The 19,762-nt window shown below is 46.4% G+C and overlaps 1 protein-coding gene across 1 annotated transcript; it reads right to left on the reverse strand.

Moving 5' to 3' along the window:
- Positions 1–5,651: 5,651 nt before the first annotated feature.
- On the reverse strand, positions 5,652–11,994 carry PROKR2 (prokineticin receptor 2). Its single transcript, XM_056122144.1, has 2 exons — positions 11,415–11,994; positions 5,652–6,363 (listed from the first exon to the last, which is right to left on the reverse strand). The coding sequence occupies exons 1-2, from the start codon at positions 11,870–11,872 to the stop codon at positions 5,667–5,669; spliced, it is 1,155 nt and encodes a 384-aa protein (XP_055978119.1). The 5' UTR covers positions 11,873–11,994; the 3' UTR covers positions 5,652–5,666.
- Between the last annotated feature and the right edge of the window lie 7,768 nt (positions 11,995–19,762).

Below are 19,762 nucleotides of genomic sequence, written 5' to 3' on the forward strand. Positions count from 1 at the left end.
AGGGTCTCATGAGCAGAAGGCACCTGGTTTCTGGGAGCTCCAAGAATCATCATTGCTCGGCTCGGCGGGTGGTGACTTACATGAAGATTTTACAGGCTTTCTGGGCGGGGGGTGGGGGGTGGGGGCTCTTCAGGTGGTTTTATTTATTTATTTATTTATTTATTTATTTATTGAATCGCTGTGGGAAGTTACAAAGCTTTCAGGTTTAGGTCTCGGTCATGCAAGTATCAATCACATTTCCCTGTACCAATACTTATCTTTCACCACGAAGAACCCCAATAAACCCCCACCCTCCACCCCCCCAATGCCTGTGGGGCAGATGAATTCTAGTTAACACTCTATCTACTTTGACCAGCTTCATTGTTTCGATAAAAGTTGCACCATTATTATTTAGACTTTACCCCCCGCCCCCCCCCAAATCAGCCATGCTGAAAAAGCATTGTGAAATGATTTGCTTTCTACAGCTGGGTTCAAGAATTAAATGATGTCGCATGGCTGCTATTGCGGCCGTGCGGTTTTGGATTTCTGCTATTTTATTTATTAACCCTGGAAGTATTTCTACTGAGAGTCAGATAATTAAGAGATTGGTTTCTGTGCTTCTGGGGCCGTGGCGTGCCGGAGAGCCGCTCATGGGGGGCAACTGGTGACCTCGGTAGGGCGTGAAGGATGGGCCGGAACGCCCCTCCCCCCCCTCCCATGAGGTTTCAGTCGCGCCCCCACCCCCGGCTCAGACCTGCTCTCCACAAGGCTCCCATGCAGCCACCATCTTTCTTTCCAGAGAGGAGAGGGCAAATGGGGCAACACCCTTTCCCCTCCGGGCAGGCAAGATGGCGTGGATTAACGCATAGTCCGTTCGCTTTTCTGCTCCAAGCTGCCGGTTTTCTGCGTTAAGTCCTTGTGCTTCTGGGGCCGTAGCCATGCCGGAGAGCCGCTCGTGGGGGGCAACTGATGAGCAAAACTCTCCTTCCACTGTCTGCATTTCCAGGGGCCAGGAGTCCCTCTTCACTACCTGTTTTCCTAGCACCACTTCCAAATCGTGGACATTTAAGTCAAGTGTGTTCAGACTTAGTGCAGCAGGACCTTTTTCTCAGAAGGAGGGAGACAGGAATACTAGAACTATCCTGGTATGATTCTCTCTGGTTTCTTTGGCACCCTGGATTTGAAGTCCCTTGGAAGGGAGGGAGGGATCTTCTGTGTAATTGTGTAGACTAAGACTCTTCTGAAAAGTCAAAAACCAGCTTAAATGGCTTTTTAAAAATTATTATTTTTATGTTTGCTTGTTTGGGGGCTACATATCAAGCTGTGCTCAGGGCTTAGTCCTGGCTCTGTGCTCAGGGCACCATATAGGGTACTGAGGACTAAACCTCTAGGTCAGCCTCATGCAAGATAAGCATCCTGTCTGCTGTACTATCTCTTTGCCCCTTAAATAGCTTTTTAAACCTTTTTAGGGTTGTTTTTTTTTTATAGAATCACCATGGGATACAGTTACAAAGTTGTTCATGATTGGGTTTCAGGGTTTCAGTCATACTATGTTCCAACATCCTTCCCTTCACCAGTGTACATTTCCCACCACCAATGTCCCCAGTTTCCCTCCCGTCAACCCTTCCCCCCCACCCCCCTCCCCCACACACGCTTCCCTGCCTCTATGGCAGGCTCTTACCTTTTGGGCATTATGGTTTGCAAAACAGGTACCGAGACGTTATCATGTTTGTCCCTTTACCTACTTTCAGCATGCAGTTCTTGCCCAGAGTGATAATTTCCAACTATCATTGTTATAGTAGTCCCTTCTCTATCCTAACTGTCCCCACCACACCTGCAGCTTCCCCTCACCCCAATACACACAGACACAGACACACACACAGACACAGACACACACACACACACACACACACTTGTTTTAAGTCTCTTCATTAAGTGACTCTTTGGGCCAGGCCTGCTGTTAGGCAGTGGTCACTGAACCGGAACCAGAGTGAGGCCCTGGGGCAATGTTTTGGCGCCACCAAGTGTCAGCTGTGTGCCCTTAAACAGGCAATTGCCTCATTTGGAATTCATGTCCTCATTGAGGAAAGGAGTGGTTGAATTACATGCTTTTATAGAGTAAATGACTTTTCCTGCTCTTTTGTCCTATTGTGTTTGTGTGGTTTCAAGTCCTGGGGAGATACAGGGTAGACACAATGGTTAAGTTGAAGAGAGATTTTTCAGTGCCATCATTTATTTGCACCCCCTCCTCCCACCCCCTGAAACAGAACTCAATTTAAGTTTTCTAATCACCTCCTACGTGTCACATTCTTCCTCAGAATTTTGGAATTGGTTTTCTGGCCTCAGGGCCTGAAGCCAGATTTTTTTTTTCAATTTGAGAATCAACTTATTTTAGAAGCTGAATGTTGAAAGAAAACTCTCAAATAGCTCCAACATCCATCTTTTTGCTTACTCTGGATGAGAAGAAGGAGATGAAACTGTTTCCAAATGAGACTAAAATTTCAATACGAAATAGTACATATGGATGTTCATCTATCTCAGCACATTAAACGTTTCTGAAGCTTTCAGTAATTAATCTTGAGAAGGGTAAACACGATTGCAATGTATTTATTACTTAACACCAGTTATATGAATGAACAATTTCCATGCAAACAGCAGTTTTCATTAAACAAACAAGATGCCTTTTAAATGAAGGGGCAGCGGGGAGGGAGTCAGTGATTCTCTGTTATACGCATGCTTGAATACACTCCTGGGTTACAAGTCTGAGGGATATAAAATAGCTTGGTTGCTGGTATGAGCTGCCACTGGTCTAAGAATGTCTTCGGCAAGTTACTTTTCTTTCAAGTTTGAACTGCGTAGATGGCCTTTGCATCATCTATATACACTAACATAGGGAACAGATGAGTGGGGGTGGGGGATGCTTAAACAGTGCCTTTATGATCCGTTATATTAGCCATTTGATAGCAACATAATGCTTCATTCACTGGAAAAACCACAAATACACACTGATATTTACAAAAGTCATTTTCAGCAAAGGGTGATACATTTTAGGATTAAAAGAGAAAAGCACGATGAATTCTTTTTTTGACTGACATGATCTACTCTGAAAGAAGTTCCTTTAAAAACAAAAAGAATTCCTTTACTAGAAGATTAGAGTAATAAACATATAGTTACTATATTGTTTGTAAAAATTCAGACAACTCCAACTACTTGCTTGATTTTAGAATGTATTGTGCAAGTCAGTAAAATAAGAATTTATAAGCCATTTAGTTTAAGCTAATATTAAAATGAGTTTGTTTCTTCCTTTGTTTTTCTTCTTGTCTTTTTTGGTTGCACCAGGTGATGCTTAGGGGGTACTCCTGACCCTGCACTCAGGAATTGCTTCCAGCAGTGCTCGGGGGATCATATGGGATGCTGGGGCTCGAACTGGGTTGGCCCATGCAAGGCAAATGTCTTACCCACTGTACTATCACACAGGTCCGGGTTTGTATCTTCTAAGGGTACAATATTTGGGTTGAATGTGAGCTGTTGCATAGTAATAGAAGAAAATGTTGACTGAATGTCACTGTTGGATGCATAAACCAAACATAAAAAAACAACAACATATAGACATAAGTGAACAATGAATTCCTTCCAAATAGAAAAGTAGAAGATGGCATAATGGGGTCACTTGCAAACCAAATACCAATATAGCACTGTAGCACTGTCCTCCTGTTGTTCATCAATTTGCTCAAGCGGGCCCAGTAACGTCTCCATTGTGAGACTTGTTGTTACTGTGTTTGGCATATCGAATATGTCACGGGTAGCTTGCCAGGCTTTGCTGTTCAGGCGAGATACTCTCGGTAGCTTGCTGGACTCTCCAAGAGGGGTGGAGGAATCAAACTTGGGTCTGCTGGGTCAGCCGCGCACAAGGCAAACGCCCTACATGCTGTGCTATCACTCCAAATACCAATATACAGTCTTTAAAACTAATCAGGAAGAAATGAGGACAAGGACACATGCAATCATAGGGTATACTATAATACAATCAGATTTAGGGGGTGCATACATCTGCTTGGTGACATGTGGGGGAAACTTTCAAAACTTTTAAGACCACAGGGATACTGAGAGTCTGGGGGTGGGGGGAGTTTATGTCTCTGAGATCTTGAGGTTAAATCTTCTTCATAATTACCCAGTGCAGGGATTCCTTTTTGCTTAGGCTGGGTGGGTTGCACTTTGCGAGATGAAGGGTCTCTGACCCAAAGATGGGAACAAAAAGATGACTGTTTCTTTACAATAGTTTCTCTACCATTAGCCACAGTGGATAAGGTTTCCTTTGCTCAAACTGTTCATATCATATCATACTTGCTAAAACCGGCATCTGCTAGCTCTCTCTCCCAGAGGTCCATAAATTAGGTAGAGAAGATCTTTTCACCATTCCAAGTCACTGAAGGAAAACTGATATGCAGAGAGAATACACACCCAGGTCCCATGGTGTGTTAGAGTTTAGAGTTAGAACTTGAATTCATTTAAGTTTAGAGTTTAGAGTTTAGAACTTGAATTCATTTCTTTGGATTCCAAGTAATGCTGATTTTGTGAAAGAGGGTTTGCTCCGGAAAAGGAGTTCGGGTCTTAGCAACGGACACATACAGATTATGGACCGTTTATCCCCCCACCCTTGCTCTTTTCTCTGTCTCCTTCCTTCCAGAGTGTTGGGAACTTTTTGTGTTTCTAGTATGGAACTGCAGATTGATAAGCTCTCTCAAGCGTCAATGGAAAGGAGGTTGTTTTGGTTCTTCCTTTTTGAAATTACAACAGTATATTATATTATAGATAACTAATAACCTAGTCTTAAGAAAATGTATTCCCCTGTGACTCCTAGAGAATGCCCTAGTAGGATTAGGTAGTAGGAGTTAGATGTGGAAAACTCAATGTAGTGGTAAGAGCGTTCCTGCTTCCATGAGGTTATAACATCACACTCTGAGAAATTTATTCTTTTTTTTTTCTTTTGGTTTTTGGGTCACACCCGGAGATGCACAGGGGTTACTCCTGGCTCTGCACTCAGGAGTTACTCCTGGCAGTGCTCAGGGGACCATATGGGATGCTGGGAATCAAACCCGGGTTGGCCGCGTTGCAAGGCAAACACCCTACCCGCTGTGCTATCTCTCCAGCCCCGAGAACTTTATTCTTACATTTCCACAATATCTGTGTGCATTGCTCTATATCCTTTGGGCATTCTTGCATTGATGAGAAGTTGGAGAATTAAGTTCAGACAACCATTTGTGGCTACTAAACTGGATGTAGCTTCAACGGGATGTAGTTGATGACTCCACTAGCGTCTTCATTTTGGATGTTACTGAAATCTTTTTACCTAACAAGATCACCAGCAAACGGTCCTTGTCTTAATCTTATTGTGTGGTTTACACACAGCAGGTGTCCAGTTCATGCCATTTGCTGTGACTTGTGTCTAACCCCACCGGTGTGGTTGTGTAGATGCTGTAGAGGAATCAGGTTAGCTGCTGTGGTTGATGTCTCTCTCTTTTCACTGCAAACTATGACTGAGAAGCACCCAACTCCTTAAACCCCGAGAGGCACAAACACCGTCGCCTTTCAACCCAGCCTAGGAACTCGGTCACTGATGGATTTTGCTGAGAAAGGCTGGTTTGTGGGAGTAGAGGGGGTTTCAAAAAGATGAAACAGCAGGCAGGTCACTTCAGCCGGATGCAGTCCACCTCTTCCGTGGCGGGCACGCCGCTGGTCTTGAGGTCGAGCTCGGCGCTGGACTTGCTCCCGTGGTGGGACGGGCGCCAGTGCAGCAGCATCATCTTCTTGAAGTACTTCATGGTGTTGTTCTTGACGGTCACGAAGCACACGGTGTTGATCATGCTGTTGCTCATGGCGATGCACTCGACCACGTAGAAGGCGGTGAGGTAGTGCTTCTCCTTGACGATCATGGAGGGGAAGAAGTCGCGCACGATGGTGAAGCCGTAGAAGGGCGCCCAGCACAGCACGTAGGCGGTGAGGATGCACATGAGCACCAGGACCGTCTTGCGCCGGCAGCGCAGCCGCTTCCGGATCTGCTCGGTCTGGAAGCCCGGGACGGCCTTGAACCAGAGCTCCCGGGAGATCCTGGCGTAGCACAGCGTCATGGTGAGCACGGGGCCCACGAACTCCACGCCGAAGATGAAGAGGAAGTAGGACTTGTAGTAGAGCTTCTGGTCCACCGGCCAGATCTGGCCGCAGAAGATCTTCTGCTGGCTTTTGACGATGAACAGGACCGTTTCCGTGGTGAAGTAGGCCGAAGGGATGGCCACCAGGATGGACACCACCCAGACCAGAGCGATCAGGAAGGACGCAGTTTGGTAGTTCATCCGGGGCTTTAAGGGGTGAACGATGGCGAGGTACCTGCGGGGTGGGGGGGGTGGAAAGGGACGGCTGTCAGTAGTGATGTGGGCATGGCAACACTAGTTTTGAACTCACCTCACACGCTACACACAAGAGAAGCAGAATGTCAGTGGTACCCAACTACTTAGTATCCAGCTTCAATAAGCTTCATCTTGTTCTAGCAACATCATTGGGTGTCTGGAGGGGTGCAGTTGTTTTGTGGAAAGAGTATGGGCTTTGGATCAAACCGGTGGAATAAATCCCAGCTTTCTTCCCTCTGGGTCAAGTGAATCCCTGAGTCTCTTTGAGATTCCTGTTTGCAAATGCAACAAGGGATTAAAAATGAGCCCTACTTTGTAGGCCTACTGTGAACATTAAATCTGATATTTACAAGAGCCTGGTTGGTAGTAGGTGTGAGTAAAGATCTGTGGCCTATAATGATAATGATAATGATAATAAATCCTAGTAATCCCATCTTGGCTTCCAGTTTTGCCAGTCTGCCCAAGAACATACTACTTCTCATTCTAAATATCTTAAAGGTTAAGGGAGAAAGAAGGGCATGAATCTCAGAGATGGGGGGAACTTCCAAGGCAGTGGACAAGATCTTTCTCTCTCTTTCTCTTGGATTGTCATCCTGAAGAAAGTAAGGGTGACTCTGGAGTGAAATATGTCCAATGGGAAGTAAATGACTTGCCAAACTCATTTGGTTCAGGGACTGAAATCCACTTGATACAAAGCTTTTATACTCCACTCCTCCTACTCCTGGTACTGTCTTAGTTCAGATGAAGAATGTGAATTGCTTTTACATCATAAGTCAGCACACAGCACAAAGCTTTTTAAAGCCTTCTTTTTACAATGGTAATACAACCTAAGAAAGAGGTTGGGGTCCTTTATGGAAACTGATACCTATTTAGACACTTTAGTACCCTGAAATTATTCTGTGTTTTATTGGGGAAGCTGATGGGAAGAGATGGAGGAAGAAAAAATGCATGAGGAGCAGGGAAGAAAGAGCTGAACACTGGAAATGAACCTATACTCCAAACCTGTGGCATCCAGAAATGGCTGAGAGTTGCCCTTCTGATATCTATTTCTACATTGTGTAAGAGGCATCTTTTACCAAGAGGTTAAATGAAGTTCCAGGGAGAACTGTGTGTCTCCCACACTTCCTGAGCCAGAATACAATGGATACACTTCAAATTTTAGGGTTGACTGTGAAGCAGTTCCCAATGTCCATAGATCACACAAAGGACTATTATCAGATCACACAATGGACTAAGAGGGAGTCTTTCCATCCACCTTTAATATAATTTGCCCTGCTTTTTAATTAATTTAGAAGCTGAGTGAAAGGTGCTCTCTGTCAGGCATCTGAAACTCCTGCACACACTGCTGGGCCACCTTTGAGTCTCAGAGGTCTGTGGGTTCTTCTGCTCTTTCTGGTCAAGCTGTCTATCCACTGGGAAAGGGTTTTCTGGTCTTGCCCATTTCTCCTTCAGCACAACCAGCTACACTCCCCAACCCAAGGATTTCATTATCCTACCAGTCGGCAAAATCATTCAAGCAAGTCAATCACAACCTCCCATGGGATTTAGGAATCATGTCATTCTCTTGCCACTGTAACACCCTCCATCCATCATCCTTGCTTAGTCATTCTCTCCTCAGATGCAACTCCTACTTGGCTCTGCAAGGTGTTTGTTGTTTTTCGTCCTTGTGTGCCTAATGACCTTTTCACTGTCCAGTATTAGGTGTTGTGTGTTTGACCAGATTGTATTCTTTAGGGTAAGAGAATCCTGCCTTCAACAATGGGGTGACTAGGAATGTTCAGAATAGCAGAGAGGAATCAACAACTTCTTCATGAAACATCTCCAGACTATGTAAGAAGCATAGTGATCACATAGCCCTCAAAGTACTCTTGACTTATCATTTGGCAATTATAGTTTTCAGAAGAAAAGATCCCTGAGGCCAAGGACTTTCTATCACTTGGCGTGTCTATTCACTAAGGTGCATTGGGCACACGGAAGGACCCACTAACTTGTTGCAGATCTACTAGATTGTTGCAAATACTGTTGAGGCCCCACTCTTTTCTCCTATCACCTCACTGCACACCTATACCTGTGCACTCCCATCTTCCATCCCCTTGCAGTTCTTTATCTGAAGGACTTCTCAGGCCTCCACGTGCTCTTGGCGATCTATACAGCATTTTCAGATCAGCCCTCAAATATGACTAATATAGTTGGTGTATAAATACCCCAGTTCCCTCTCGCCTCCCACTCCTGAGCAAACCTAGAGGTGTGATTTACACCTATTCCAAGAGTTACTCAGCAAGAAAAAAGCTCCAGTTGTCCCATTATGTGCTCAGTAATGGGGCCTGTATCAAATGCATCCCTTTGTCCTACTCTCACTCCTCTATATGTGTGTCCTAGGCGTTATTGTCTATGAATCCTATTCTTGGAGTCTGTTTTGAGAAAAAAAAACAAGCTAAGGCATGGGCGTAAGTATTGTGAGTATTGTGATGCCCAGAGTTAGAGGGGTAGAAAGATGGTCATTACATTTAATTTCTTTTGGAAATAATTGTCTTCATATCCATCATGAGATTGAAAGAAAGCATCATATGCTAAAGGTGTTGGGGTGCCTTTGGTAGGATTTGGAATGTATTCTTTAGGCCCTGAAACTTTTGAAGGCAATTTTATAAGCAATGAGATATTTTTTATGAAGACCATCAATATGATATTCTGATACTTAATAAGGGGGAATGTAGTTTCAAGGGACAGTCAGGAGCTGTTGAGAAGATGAAGAAGAGATAAGTTAGAGAGTTCTGGGGATGTTGCTTATTGGGAGAGTGCTGGCTTTGCTTGAACGAGACTGTGAGTCCAATCCCTGTTATGATCCCCACCTCTGTGAGGTAATCTCGGGCACCACATCAAGTATGATTCCTGGTGAACACTAAGGAACTAAACGTGGCAACCAAGTACACAAACCTTGGAACAGTAGAAACATTAAAGGTAAACTAAGTGGCAGGGAGATTAATAACAAAAAAAACATAACAAAAAAATAACAAAAAAACAAAAAAATTAATAACAAAAAAAAAAATAGAAGAGCATTTTGATAACCTGGTCATAACACAAAGAGTAACTGCTGAGACCTGATGAAAATTGAACATAAAGGATAAAGGGTGGGGGATAGAATAAGGAGAAAGACAAAGAATGATGGTGATTTTGTTCTTGCTTTAGCAATTGGAAGAAAGGTGGAATTCTGATAGAGTTGGGGAGCTGAGGGACAGAGCTAGCTTGGGGTAAAAAAAGGAACCACCTTTGGTGTTGGATTAGGTGGTTGCTTACCCCAACATGCCTATGTTGTGAAAATCAAATATATCATGAAAACAGTTCTCAAATGAGACAAAAGGGATGGGGAAGTGATAATTCTCTCTATATGTCCATCAGAAATACTCAAGAGATAAACATGCAGAATTCTGGGTCTTGGGCTAAGGGATTCCCATTCAAAATAGGGCTGGGGAAGGACCCAGGAGTCTGACTTAGTGTCAGTTTGTCAAATTATTCTTTGCATTATTTTTCTCTGGCGGTGTTTTATTCAGGTAGCTGATATTAATATAGCATAAAGGTTCATTTCAGGGCTGAGGAAACTCAGAGGGAAAAATTGTCTTTCTGGCAGGAATGATGCTATATGAAATAAAGAGGCCTCTTATCTGCACATGCATTTTATTATCATAATGAAAAATAATGAACTGGTTGATTAAAAAGGACACAAATCTAAGTAGCACTTAGGATGAGAGAAAATAGAAGAGTCTAAAGGTGGGCTGGAGCAAAAGCACAGCGGGTAGGGCATTTGCCTTGAACACTGCCAACCTGGGTTTGATTCCTAGCATCCCATATGGTCCCCCGAGCACTGCTAGGAGTAATTCCTGAATGCATGAGCCAGGAGTAACCCCTGTGCATCACCGGGTGTGACCAAAAAAGAAAAAAAAAGAAGAGTGTAAAGATGACAAAAAAGAAAATCATGATTAAGAAACACATTATCTAAATGAATATTAGCACCACTTGCAATCATGAACCCAGAAGCTGTGGCACCAACTTCCCCCTTAAACAGAACCGACAGAACCTTCAGTGGTCCAATGCTGGACATATTAATAAAACATGTGTAAAACTGATGGTAGGCACTTACAAATTTTACTCCATAAATTTATAATAAAGCAAGGACTTCTACATCACCTTATGCAAATGTATGCAAATGAACTCATGGATATATGCATTCAAAGTGAAGGTAAGCAAGACTTTCCTACTTCTATAAACAAGCTGTTATTTTAAAAATATGTCACAAAGTCCTGAGAAACAAAGTATATAACATTATGATTCTATACTTGTGAAGTTAAAGAACAGGGAAACTAAACTATGAAAAAATCCAGTGTGGGGGTGTCAGAGCACTAGTACAGCAGGTAAGGCACTTGCTTTGCATGTGGTCTACCCAGGTTCCATCACCATCACCCTATATGGTTCCCTAAGCACCAGGAGTGATCCTTGAGTGCCAGGAGTAAACCCTGAGCAAAGCTGGGTGTGCAAGCAACCCCCCCTCCAAAAAAAGTAAGTAAATAAATAAATAAATGAAAAAAAAAAGAAATAGTGATTGTCTGGGGTGGATGGTGAGACTGACTGCTAAAGTTTTCTAAAAGATGGCAATGGTCTAGATTTTGATCTGGACACTGGTTGCTGTAAAAACTTGGCAGAGGTTTTCTTGACTGCAAGCTGCCCCTCTTCACTGGCTTCCAGGAGTAGCTGCCGGAACTGACTTTTATTCTTATATTTGGTGCTACTCTGTCATGTGACACGCAGCTGAGTGAGGTGTGGTTTGGGGACAATGACTAGAACTGGGGAGAAGGGGGACCTCAGGAGACCCCCCTCTTGCCCATATTTGTGGGTGCAGGAACTCTAACTGGAGAAACTTCTTGGTTCCTTCCTCTTGTCCCCCAGAGAGATTAACAAGCATTCAATTCTGGAGCAATGCCCAGTGTCAGAGTGGCAGCCCGGCCTGGCCCGCATCTTTATCTCACCCAGCATGCTCACCTGTCGATGGCGATGGCCAGCAGGGCATTGGTGGAAACGTAGAGAGAGACGGTCCGTAAGTAGTTGACGGAGGCACAGAGCACGTGGCCATGCTCCCAGGAGAGCTGGCGGACCACATAGTAGTCCATCTCAAAGGGGCAGCAGACAATGGCCACCAGGAAGTCAGAGATGGCCAGGTTAGCAATGAGCAGGTTGGTAAGGTTGCGCAGCTTCTTATAGCGGGCCAGGGCAGCAATGAAAACAAAGTTGCCGACACCACACACCAGCATGATGCCTGCCAGGGCCACGCCGATGACAATCTTGGCTGCAAAGAAGGTCCGCGTCTTGGTCATATCCTCCTCCTCGTCCAGAGGGAGGTCATAATCACTGTAATTGAAGTTGAACGGGAGGGAGGACACGGAGTCCTGAGGTGGACTGTAGTTGGGTGCCAAAGTAGTGTTCCCACTGTGGGCTGCCATGATGGAGGTCGCAGGGGGTGTGGGGGGTGGGCTCCTTGGGGGCCAGACCTTTTGCTCTCATGAGCTTAGCATGCCTACCACCCTGCTGGAATCCTTGGGGAGAGTCGATACACCATGCCAGATCCTGGAAGGAGACACAACCAGCGAACAATATGCAGGACAGGACCCGGTAGTGTTCCCCAGGATCCCCAGGTCTAGCCCACCACGCCATTAGCCAGGACCATCCAGGGCCTAGGAGAGAGGACACTGGCCATCTGGCCATTGAGAAGCCCCCCCTACTCCTCCTCCCCAACTGGCAGCCAGGAGACTCACTGCCTACAAGCTGGTCTCTGCCCAGACACCCAGACACCTGCATCTTTGGCCATTTCCCACAAGCAGGACGGATGTGGCCAGTCACGCTTCCTTTCCCCCCATTGCCACCGCCCCCTCCTCCCCTCCCGGTCTTCAGGATTCACCACGTTGCTGCCAGGCTTCATGACACTCATAGCGTTGCACTGTCAGCGGGTCAAGGGCAATAAAGCTTTGGGCTAGGTCACAGCAGGGCACTGCTCCCTCAGGCCAGGCCAAACCCATGAACTGGGCAGTCACCAAATCCATTTTCACAGGGTCAGGCTGAGTCATTTGGGGCCAGTGATTTATGTTGGCTAAACCCCAATCTTCCTGTCCACTAGAGTCCTGTTGCTGAGCCAGGGATCTGGACATGGTGGACAAGGGCTGGCTCCCTTTCCATGGGGGGTAAGGAAACACAGGTGGCAGGTGGAGGGGGCTGTGGGTGAGGAAATTCAGCCTCTCTGACTTTTGAGAACCAACTGGAGAAAGCAATCCTTTGTCTGCTTCCCTCCCCGCCCTCTCCTCGCTCCCATCACCAGCACCCATTTCCACACCTAGAATCAGCCCCGCCACATCCAGGGACCAAGGTCGGCGTCCTCTAAAATTAGGGGGTGCTTCTGGATCTGGCTTGATGAGAAACAGTCCCTGAGGGGGCAGGGGGTCGTCAGCGCGTATCCTGAAAGTTCTGAGCGCTCAACAGTCCGCCAGTGGCTTGACGCCAAGTGGGGAAATAAAGGCTGGAAAGAGCTGAGCACCTTGCAGGAAGAACTCGCACCCATCCCCTGCGGGGCAGAGTGGTCCCACTCCCAGTCCTTGACACATCCCATCAACGACTACTCCCGAAGCCGGGCGCGCAGGTTCCGGTAGCGGGATGGGGGCCACTGCTGGAAAGTCAGTCTTGCCGGTCCTGCGAGGGCCGTGCGAGAGAGGGACGGGTTGCGTGGGGTCGCAGAGCTGGTAGCGGAGACCCGTCCTCCCGTAGCGTCCCCGCTGCGAGTTCAACCCACAATGGGTGTGTGTTCCCTCCGGGGCGCCTCTGGATCACACCAAAGCCCCTCATGCTCAGGGGAGGTCCCCGTTCTCCGGACTCGGACTCCGCGCCCGGTCTCCCCGGTTCGGTGTGTGTGTGTGTGTGAGTGTGTGTGCGCGCCCCTTTGGGGCAGGTTTCGGGTGCTTTTCGCGGGGAGCGCACCCTGCTAGGGACCGGCCAGCACCGGTGGGTGTGGGGAGGTACCCTTTCCTGCCCAACGAAGCCCGCTTCGCTGCCCCGCGGTTCCCGGAGGCGCCGCCCTGGCAGAGTGAGGAGACTCAAGCCAGAAAATCGGGTTCAAAAAGCAAAGCGTGCTGGGCCTCGGGAAGAAAACTGCGTAGACAGGAGGTGCAGCATGTGGGAATTCCCCAGCCCCTAGACACTCCCCGCTTCCCGCACACCTTTCAGGAACATGCCCCGCGGTCCGGATCTTTCCTGGTAAGTTGAGGCTCTCCGCATCGCTCCGTTACCGCCGGCCACAGCATCTCGAAGCGCCAACTGACCTGTCCCCTGCCCGGGTCCTGGCCGGTGGGTTTTGGGGAGCGCTCGGGGCACCCACTCCTCTACTTGGAGGTAGCCGGGACGAATACCCAGAGTGCAGGGAATTGGGGAGCGCTCCGGGCACCCACTCCTTTACTTGGAGGTAGCCGGGACGAATGCCCAGAGCGCAGGGAGGCAAAGCAGCTCTCATCCTCCCCAAGGGAGAGAGGGAAGCTCCGTACCCCGCCAGCCGGGGCAAGACTCCTACCCCATCCCCGGAGCCCCGGGGACCGTGCCAAGCCCCGCGCGTACCTGACTGCCGCGAGTCTAGTCCGCGTTCCAGGAGACTAGCTAGGAGCGTCCACCCGGCCGCGGGATCCGATTTGCGGGACTCGGACTGGCTCTGGCGGAGTCGCCGCGTACCCGGTGCCCGTTTTTCTTCCCCGCCCCGACGCGCGGGACTTGGCGCTCCGCCCCCGCCGCGCCCCCACTCGCGCCTCGGCCCCGGCCCGGTGCGCCCCGCCCGCTCGCGACTCCGCCCCGGGGACCCCGCCAGCCTCCGCGCGGGGGGTGGGCGCGCCGCTTTGGCACCGCGTGGCGCGATCCCTCAAGTTCCCGAGATTGGTCCCCCAGTTCTTTTGCGCCCTGGCACACCAGTTGTGAACGCGACCGAGCCGGGTGGAGTGTGCGTGAGCCCCCGCGAGGGTGGAGTGTCTCCAGGGCGGGAGCAGAGCGCTGAGGCTTTCGCGGAATCCGCGAGGGGGAAGCGGGGTGGGGGCAGTGCTTGCTTGCCTGCCTTTCTTTCTTTCTTTCTTTCTTTCTTTCTTTCTTTCTTTCTTTCTTTCTTTCTTTCTTTCTTTCTTTCTTTCTTTCTTTCCCTTTCTCTCTCCTTCCTTCCTTCCTTCCTTCCTTCCTTCCTTCCTTCCTTCCTTCCTTCCTTCCTTCCTTCCTTCCTTCCTCCTTCCTTCCTTTTCTCTCTCTCTGTCTCTCTCTCTTCCTCCCTTCGCTTTTTATAAGTCTCACCCAGAGAGGCCGAGGGGTTACTCCTGGCTCTGCTCTTAGGAATTTGCTCCTGGCGGTGCTTGCGGGACCATATGGAATTCCAGGGATTGGACCAGGGTTGGCCTCCTGCAAGGAAGCGCTCTATCCGCTGTGTATCACTCCTGCCCTAGGACAGTTTTTCTTGCTCCAAATGCCGCCCAGAAACCTTTGTCAACTCCCTGTGACGCCCACCTCAGCCGTTCAAACACCTTCTGTGGGGACCGCGATGTGTTGGGTGCTCCGGAGCCCGCCCTACTCTGCTTCGAGTGGACCTGACAGGAGGCAGTTCCCTACTTCGCTTCTTTATATATTGAGCTCGAAGACTAAACAACTGCTCTAAACCTGCTAGTTTCAATGAACTAGTGAGAGAGTCCGGGGGGCGGGGGGGGGGGGGGAGGGGAGGGGATGCGAGTCAGAACCTGAGAGTTTAAAAGCCAGAACCAACACCGCTCAGAACCCTGCTCCTTTCTCACAATGCTTTATATCCCAGAGGATCACTGTAAGCTCAAAATATAAACTAACTGCTCCAAGTGGGAATACAGGTTCCCATTTTGAGCCTGGACTTTCAGGTTTTTATTATATATATCTTCTTTGGGTTAGTTGAAGCAGAAATAAGTAAAGACACACACACACACACACACACACACACACACACACACACCTATCTTTAATGACAAGGGATTAAATGACAAGCAACCTGTTACCAACTTAAACTTCCTCAGTAGAGGAGGTCCCAAGAAACAATCAAATCAGGTCTGATTGTACCCTAAGATTTTGCTTTGCCCACCTGATGTGGAAGTATCTTCACCCTCCTCTTTCCCTTGAGCTTTTTGTTTGTTTGTTTTTGGTCACACCTGGCAGTGGTCAGGGCTTACTCCAGGCTCTGGGCTCAGGGATCACTCCTGATGGGTCTCAGGGGACCATATGGGGTGCCAGGGATCCTTGACCACGTGCAAGGCAAGTGCCCTACCAGCTGTACTATCCTCTGGCCCCAGTGTTTTATTTAATTTTATTTCCCCAACTTTGTTGAGATATGAAAGATACTTAATGTGTAACTTGAATGTTGGCAACATGATTCACTATAACTAATGCTTATCATCTTACAAAATGATAAGCCATTATGAGCCTAGTTTAGTTTGTTAACATCGTAGGCATTATTACTCTGTTAGATTTTCTATTAGATTTTCTAATTCTTCCTGCTTTTGTCTTGGAAGGTTGCATGTCTAGGAATTATCTGTTTCTTCTGTGTTATCCAATTTGTGCCTAACTGTTCATTCTTTGTATAGTTTTGGATTTTGGGCTCTCTTATTTCTCTTGCCAAGCTGAAAATTTTGTCAATTTTTACCTTTCTCAAAAAACAATGCTTACTTTAATTTTTCTTATCATTTACATTTCATTAATTTTTAAAATTTCATTTATTTCTGCTCTAATCTTCACTATTGCCTTCCTTTGGGTTTAATTTAATCTCTTTGATTCATAAAGTTAGTTACCTTTTTGACTGTTTTTTATTTTCTTATTGTAGAAGCATATCACTATAAACTTTCCTTTCTATACATATTTTGCAATATCCCAGAAGTTTTATAATGGTATTTTTCTATTTTTGTTTCTCTCAGGCTATTTCTGATTTACTTTTGATATTCTTCTTTGATTCATCGGCTGCTCAGGAGTGTATTATTTAATTTCCACTATTTATGAATTGTTTAGTTTTCTGCTAGTTATTGATTTTTAGCTTCATTATATTCGGATAGGAAAATATTTTTCAATTAAAGACATTTTTTCAATCTTTCAATTTTCTTATATTTGTCAGTGTGCTTTATAGCCCAATATATGATCTGTCCTAGAGTATGGTTCCTGTTATTTTTTTTTTAAAAGAAAAATACCTTTGTCTTGTTAGAAGTTGGAAAAATTAATTGGTATTGTTTTGCAGAGGTGGGGGCTGTACCCCGAGTTGCTCAGGGATCATTCCTGTAGACTATACAGGGTGATGTGGATCAAATCCAGGTCAGCTGCATGCAAGGCAAGCATCCTATCCACTGTATTATGTCTCTGGTCCCTGGTATAGATAAAACCAGTTGGAGAAAAGAAAGAAATCAAAGGCCAGAAGCATAACTCAATGGGCTTTGCACATGTTTTGCAAACAGGAGGCTTGAGTTTGAGCCCCAGCACTGCATGGTCCCCCGAGCACAGAACTCAGAGTATTTCCTGAATACTGTGAGGTGTGGCTTAGAAACCAAAAATAAATAAATGAATAAAAGATAAAGGGAAAAGGAAAGAAGCCAAAGAATTGATGACTCAGCTCGAGTTCTTGGTGTCATTACACACAGGCACACACACTCACACACACACTTGCACAATCACACAAAATTGCAGCGTCTCCATTTCATCTATTTATTCTATGATGTGAATAAAAAGAGAAGTTACAGAAATGTATGAATCATGTGACCTAAGAGAGTACAGCAGGCAAGGCGCTAGCTTTGCACACGGTGGTCTCTGGTTTACTCTCTGGCATCCCATATGGTCCCCTGAGCATCACCAGGAGTAAATCCTGAGTTCAGAGCCAGGATTAACACCTGAGCATCGTTGAGTGTAGCCCGTCCTCCCACCCAGAAAAAGCATGGTTTAATTTTTCCATCAAAACTTTTAATTTCCTTCCTCCTTGTGTGCTTCCTAATACCTAAATCAATTCTAAGAAAATTCGAACTTAGCTGTAATTCTAAAGTGATTTGTTCATACTAACATTTCAGTCCCTACAGCTGTTATTTTTTGTGTGGTAGTTTCAAGCCTGGACCATGCATGCAGGTGATCTGGAAAGTGTAGGATTATCTAATAGTAGCATAGTTCATGGGTTTGGAAACTTGCATGAAAATTTTAGCTCCCTCCAATGTTTTAAAATTCATTCAACAGTAATAGCCAGAAAGTTGCAGAGCTATAACAGAGCAGGTTCCATGTACATTAACACTTTATGATTATAAAAGCACTGACAAATTGATTTTCTTGTTACATAGCAGGGTTTTTTTTTGAGAGGGTTACTCAGGCTGTGCTCAGAGCTTACTCCTGGCTTTGTATTTAGGAATTACTCCTGGTGAGACTTGAGGGGACTATTTGCAGCAGTGGGGATTGGACCAGGATCAGCCTTGTGCAAGGCTAACACCTAACTCCTGCACACTCTCTGGCTCATTGCATAGCAGCTTTGTCTGCTGTGCCTATATTAAAAAGGCCACAGTTATGTCATGATTCTTTTATGATTCCCATATTATCACTCAAGACTGGGACACTACCATCCTCACAGGCAATATTAGATGGTGTTTAATCCACAGGTTTCCTTATTTGCTGTAGTTTACCTACATCATTATATTACTACAGAGTGAGATGAGCTAATATAAAGAATAAACATATAATGGCAATAGATATTAGTGATGTGTAAAAGTGGTTAAAGAAGATAATGCCTTGTTTCTGAATTTGGTCATTAGCTATTATTATCTAGTGTTTGATTAATAGGAATAAAGCAGCATATAAATTTAAAAAAAAGTGTCCTGGAGGAATCTTTGAGTTGATCTTAGAATCTTTGAGTTTTCTTTATCAAGATATACATAGCTTTTAAAAGTGTGGTCCATGGGAGGGCCAGAGAGAGCAGAGGCCTTAGGGAGCTCGCCTTATTTTATTTATTTATTTATTTTTGCTGAGACCACTCTCCACATGCTTAGGGAACCCAGGTGTGAGGGATCCGGGGCTGAGATCTCCAATCCTGCTCGAATCAGGACTGGGCCTCCTCCACCCAGTTTCCCCACCTTCCAGTAGCTAGACAGTTATACCCACCAACTGCCGTGTAACCCCATCAATGGCCAGGATCCAGAAACTCTAAAACCAAGCTCCCGGAAGCACGCGGCCACATTTTCGACTGCGCGACCTCTTATTCTCTAGTTCTCACTCTCAGAGAACCTGGCAGGTTACTGAGAGTATCATACCCGCCTATGTGCCTGACTGGGAACACCTGTAAAGGTGATTAGAGGCTGCCCCAAAAGCTTTCATCCCTCTCAGAGAGCCCAGCAAGCTACCGAGAGTATACTGCCTACACAGCAGAGCCTGACAAGCTAACCGTGGCATACTTGATGTGTCAAAAACAGTAACAATGAATGGTCTTCATTCTCCTGACCCTGAAGGAGCCCCCAATATGTCATCGGGCTAGACTAGCATGTGACAGGGACGAATGGAGATGTTACTGGTCCCACTTGAATAAATCGATGAACAATGGAGTGATAGCGATAGTGATTGCTTTTGGGTTAGACCCGGCAATGCACAGGTGTTACTCCTGGCTCTCACTCAGGAATTACTCCTGGCAGTGCTCAGGGGATCATATGGGATGCTGAGAATCAAACCCAGGTCGGCCGCGTGCAAGGCAAATGCCCTACCCGCTGTGCTATCGCTCTAGCCCCTGGGCACTCGCCTTTTATGTGGCCAATCTTGCCTCAATCCCATGGTCATCACATGGTCCTCTGAGCTCTGTCAAGGGTTACTCCTGAGCACAAATCTAGGAATAGCCCCTGAGCACCACTGAATAACATCTAACTCCCCTCTTTCCTAAAGGAAAATAACTAATCAACCATGGGTGGGGCTGGAGAGATAGTACATCAGTCTATGCACTTGTTTTGCACATGACAGACCTGGGTTCAATCCCTGGCACTCCATATGGTCCCCTAAGCAGCGTCAGGGGTTGCTCCTGAGCACAAAGCCAGGAATAGCTCCTGAGCATCACTGGATAACATGCACTCTCCCAAGGGAAAATAAAGTATAAACCATGTGTGAAGGAGTTGAAGTCAAGTTATAGGTCCTTTGAGGTTCTTTGGGAGTTAACTTGAGTCCCTGTGCCCTTAAAGCAGCCATAGTCTGACTGCATTGGAAAGGTTATTTCCAAGGGATTCTGGTGTATGACCATGGAGGGCTAGAGCCCCAAGGCTCATTTCAGGGTCCATGGCTAAGACTGAAATCTACACGTCTATCACCAACACACG

This window comes from Sorex fumeus, unplaced genomic scaffold (genome assembly GCF_029834395.1).
Source record: "Sorex fumeus unplaced genomic scaffold, SorFum_2.1 ptg000044l, whole genome shotgun sequence".
In the NCBI taxonomy this organism is placed as follows: Eukaryota; Metazoa; Chordata; class Mammalia; order Eulipotyphla; family Soricidae; genus Sorex; species Sorex fumeus.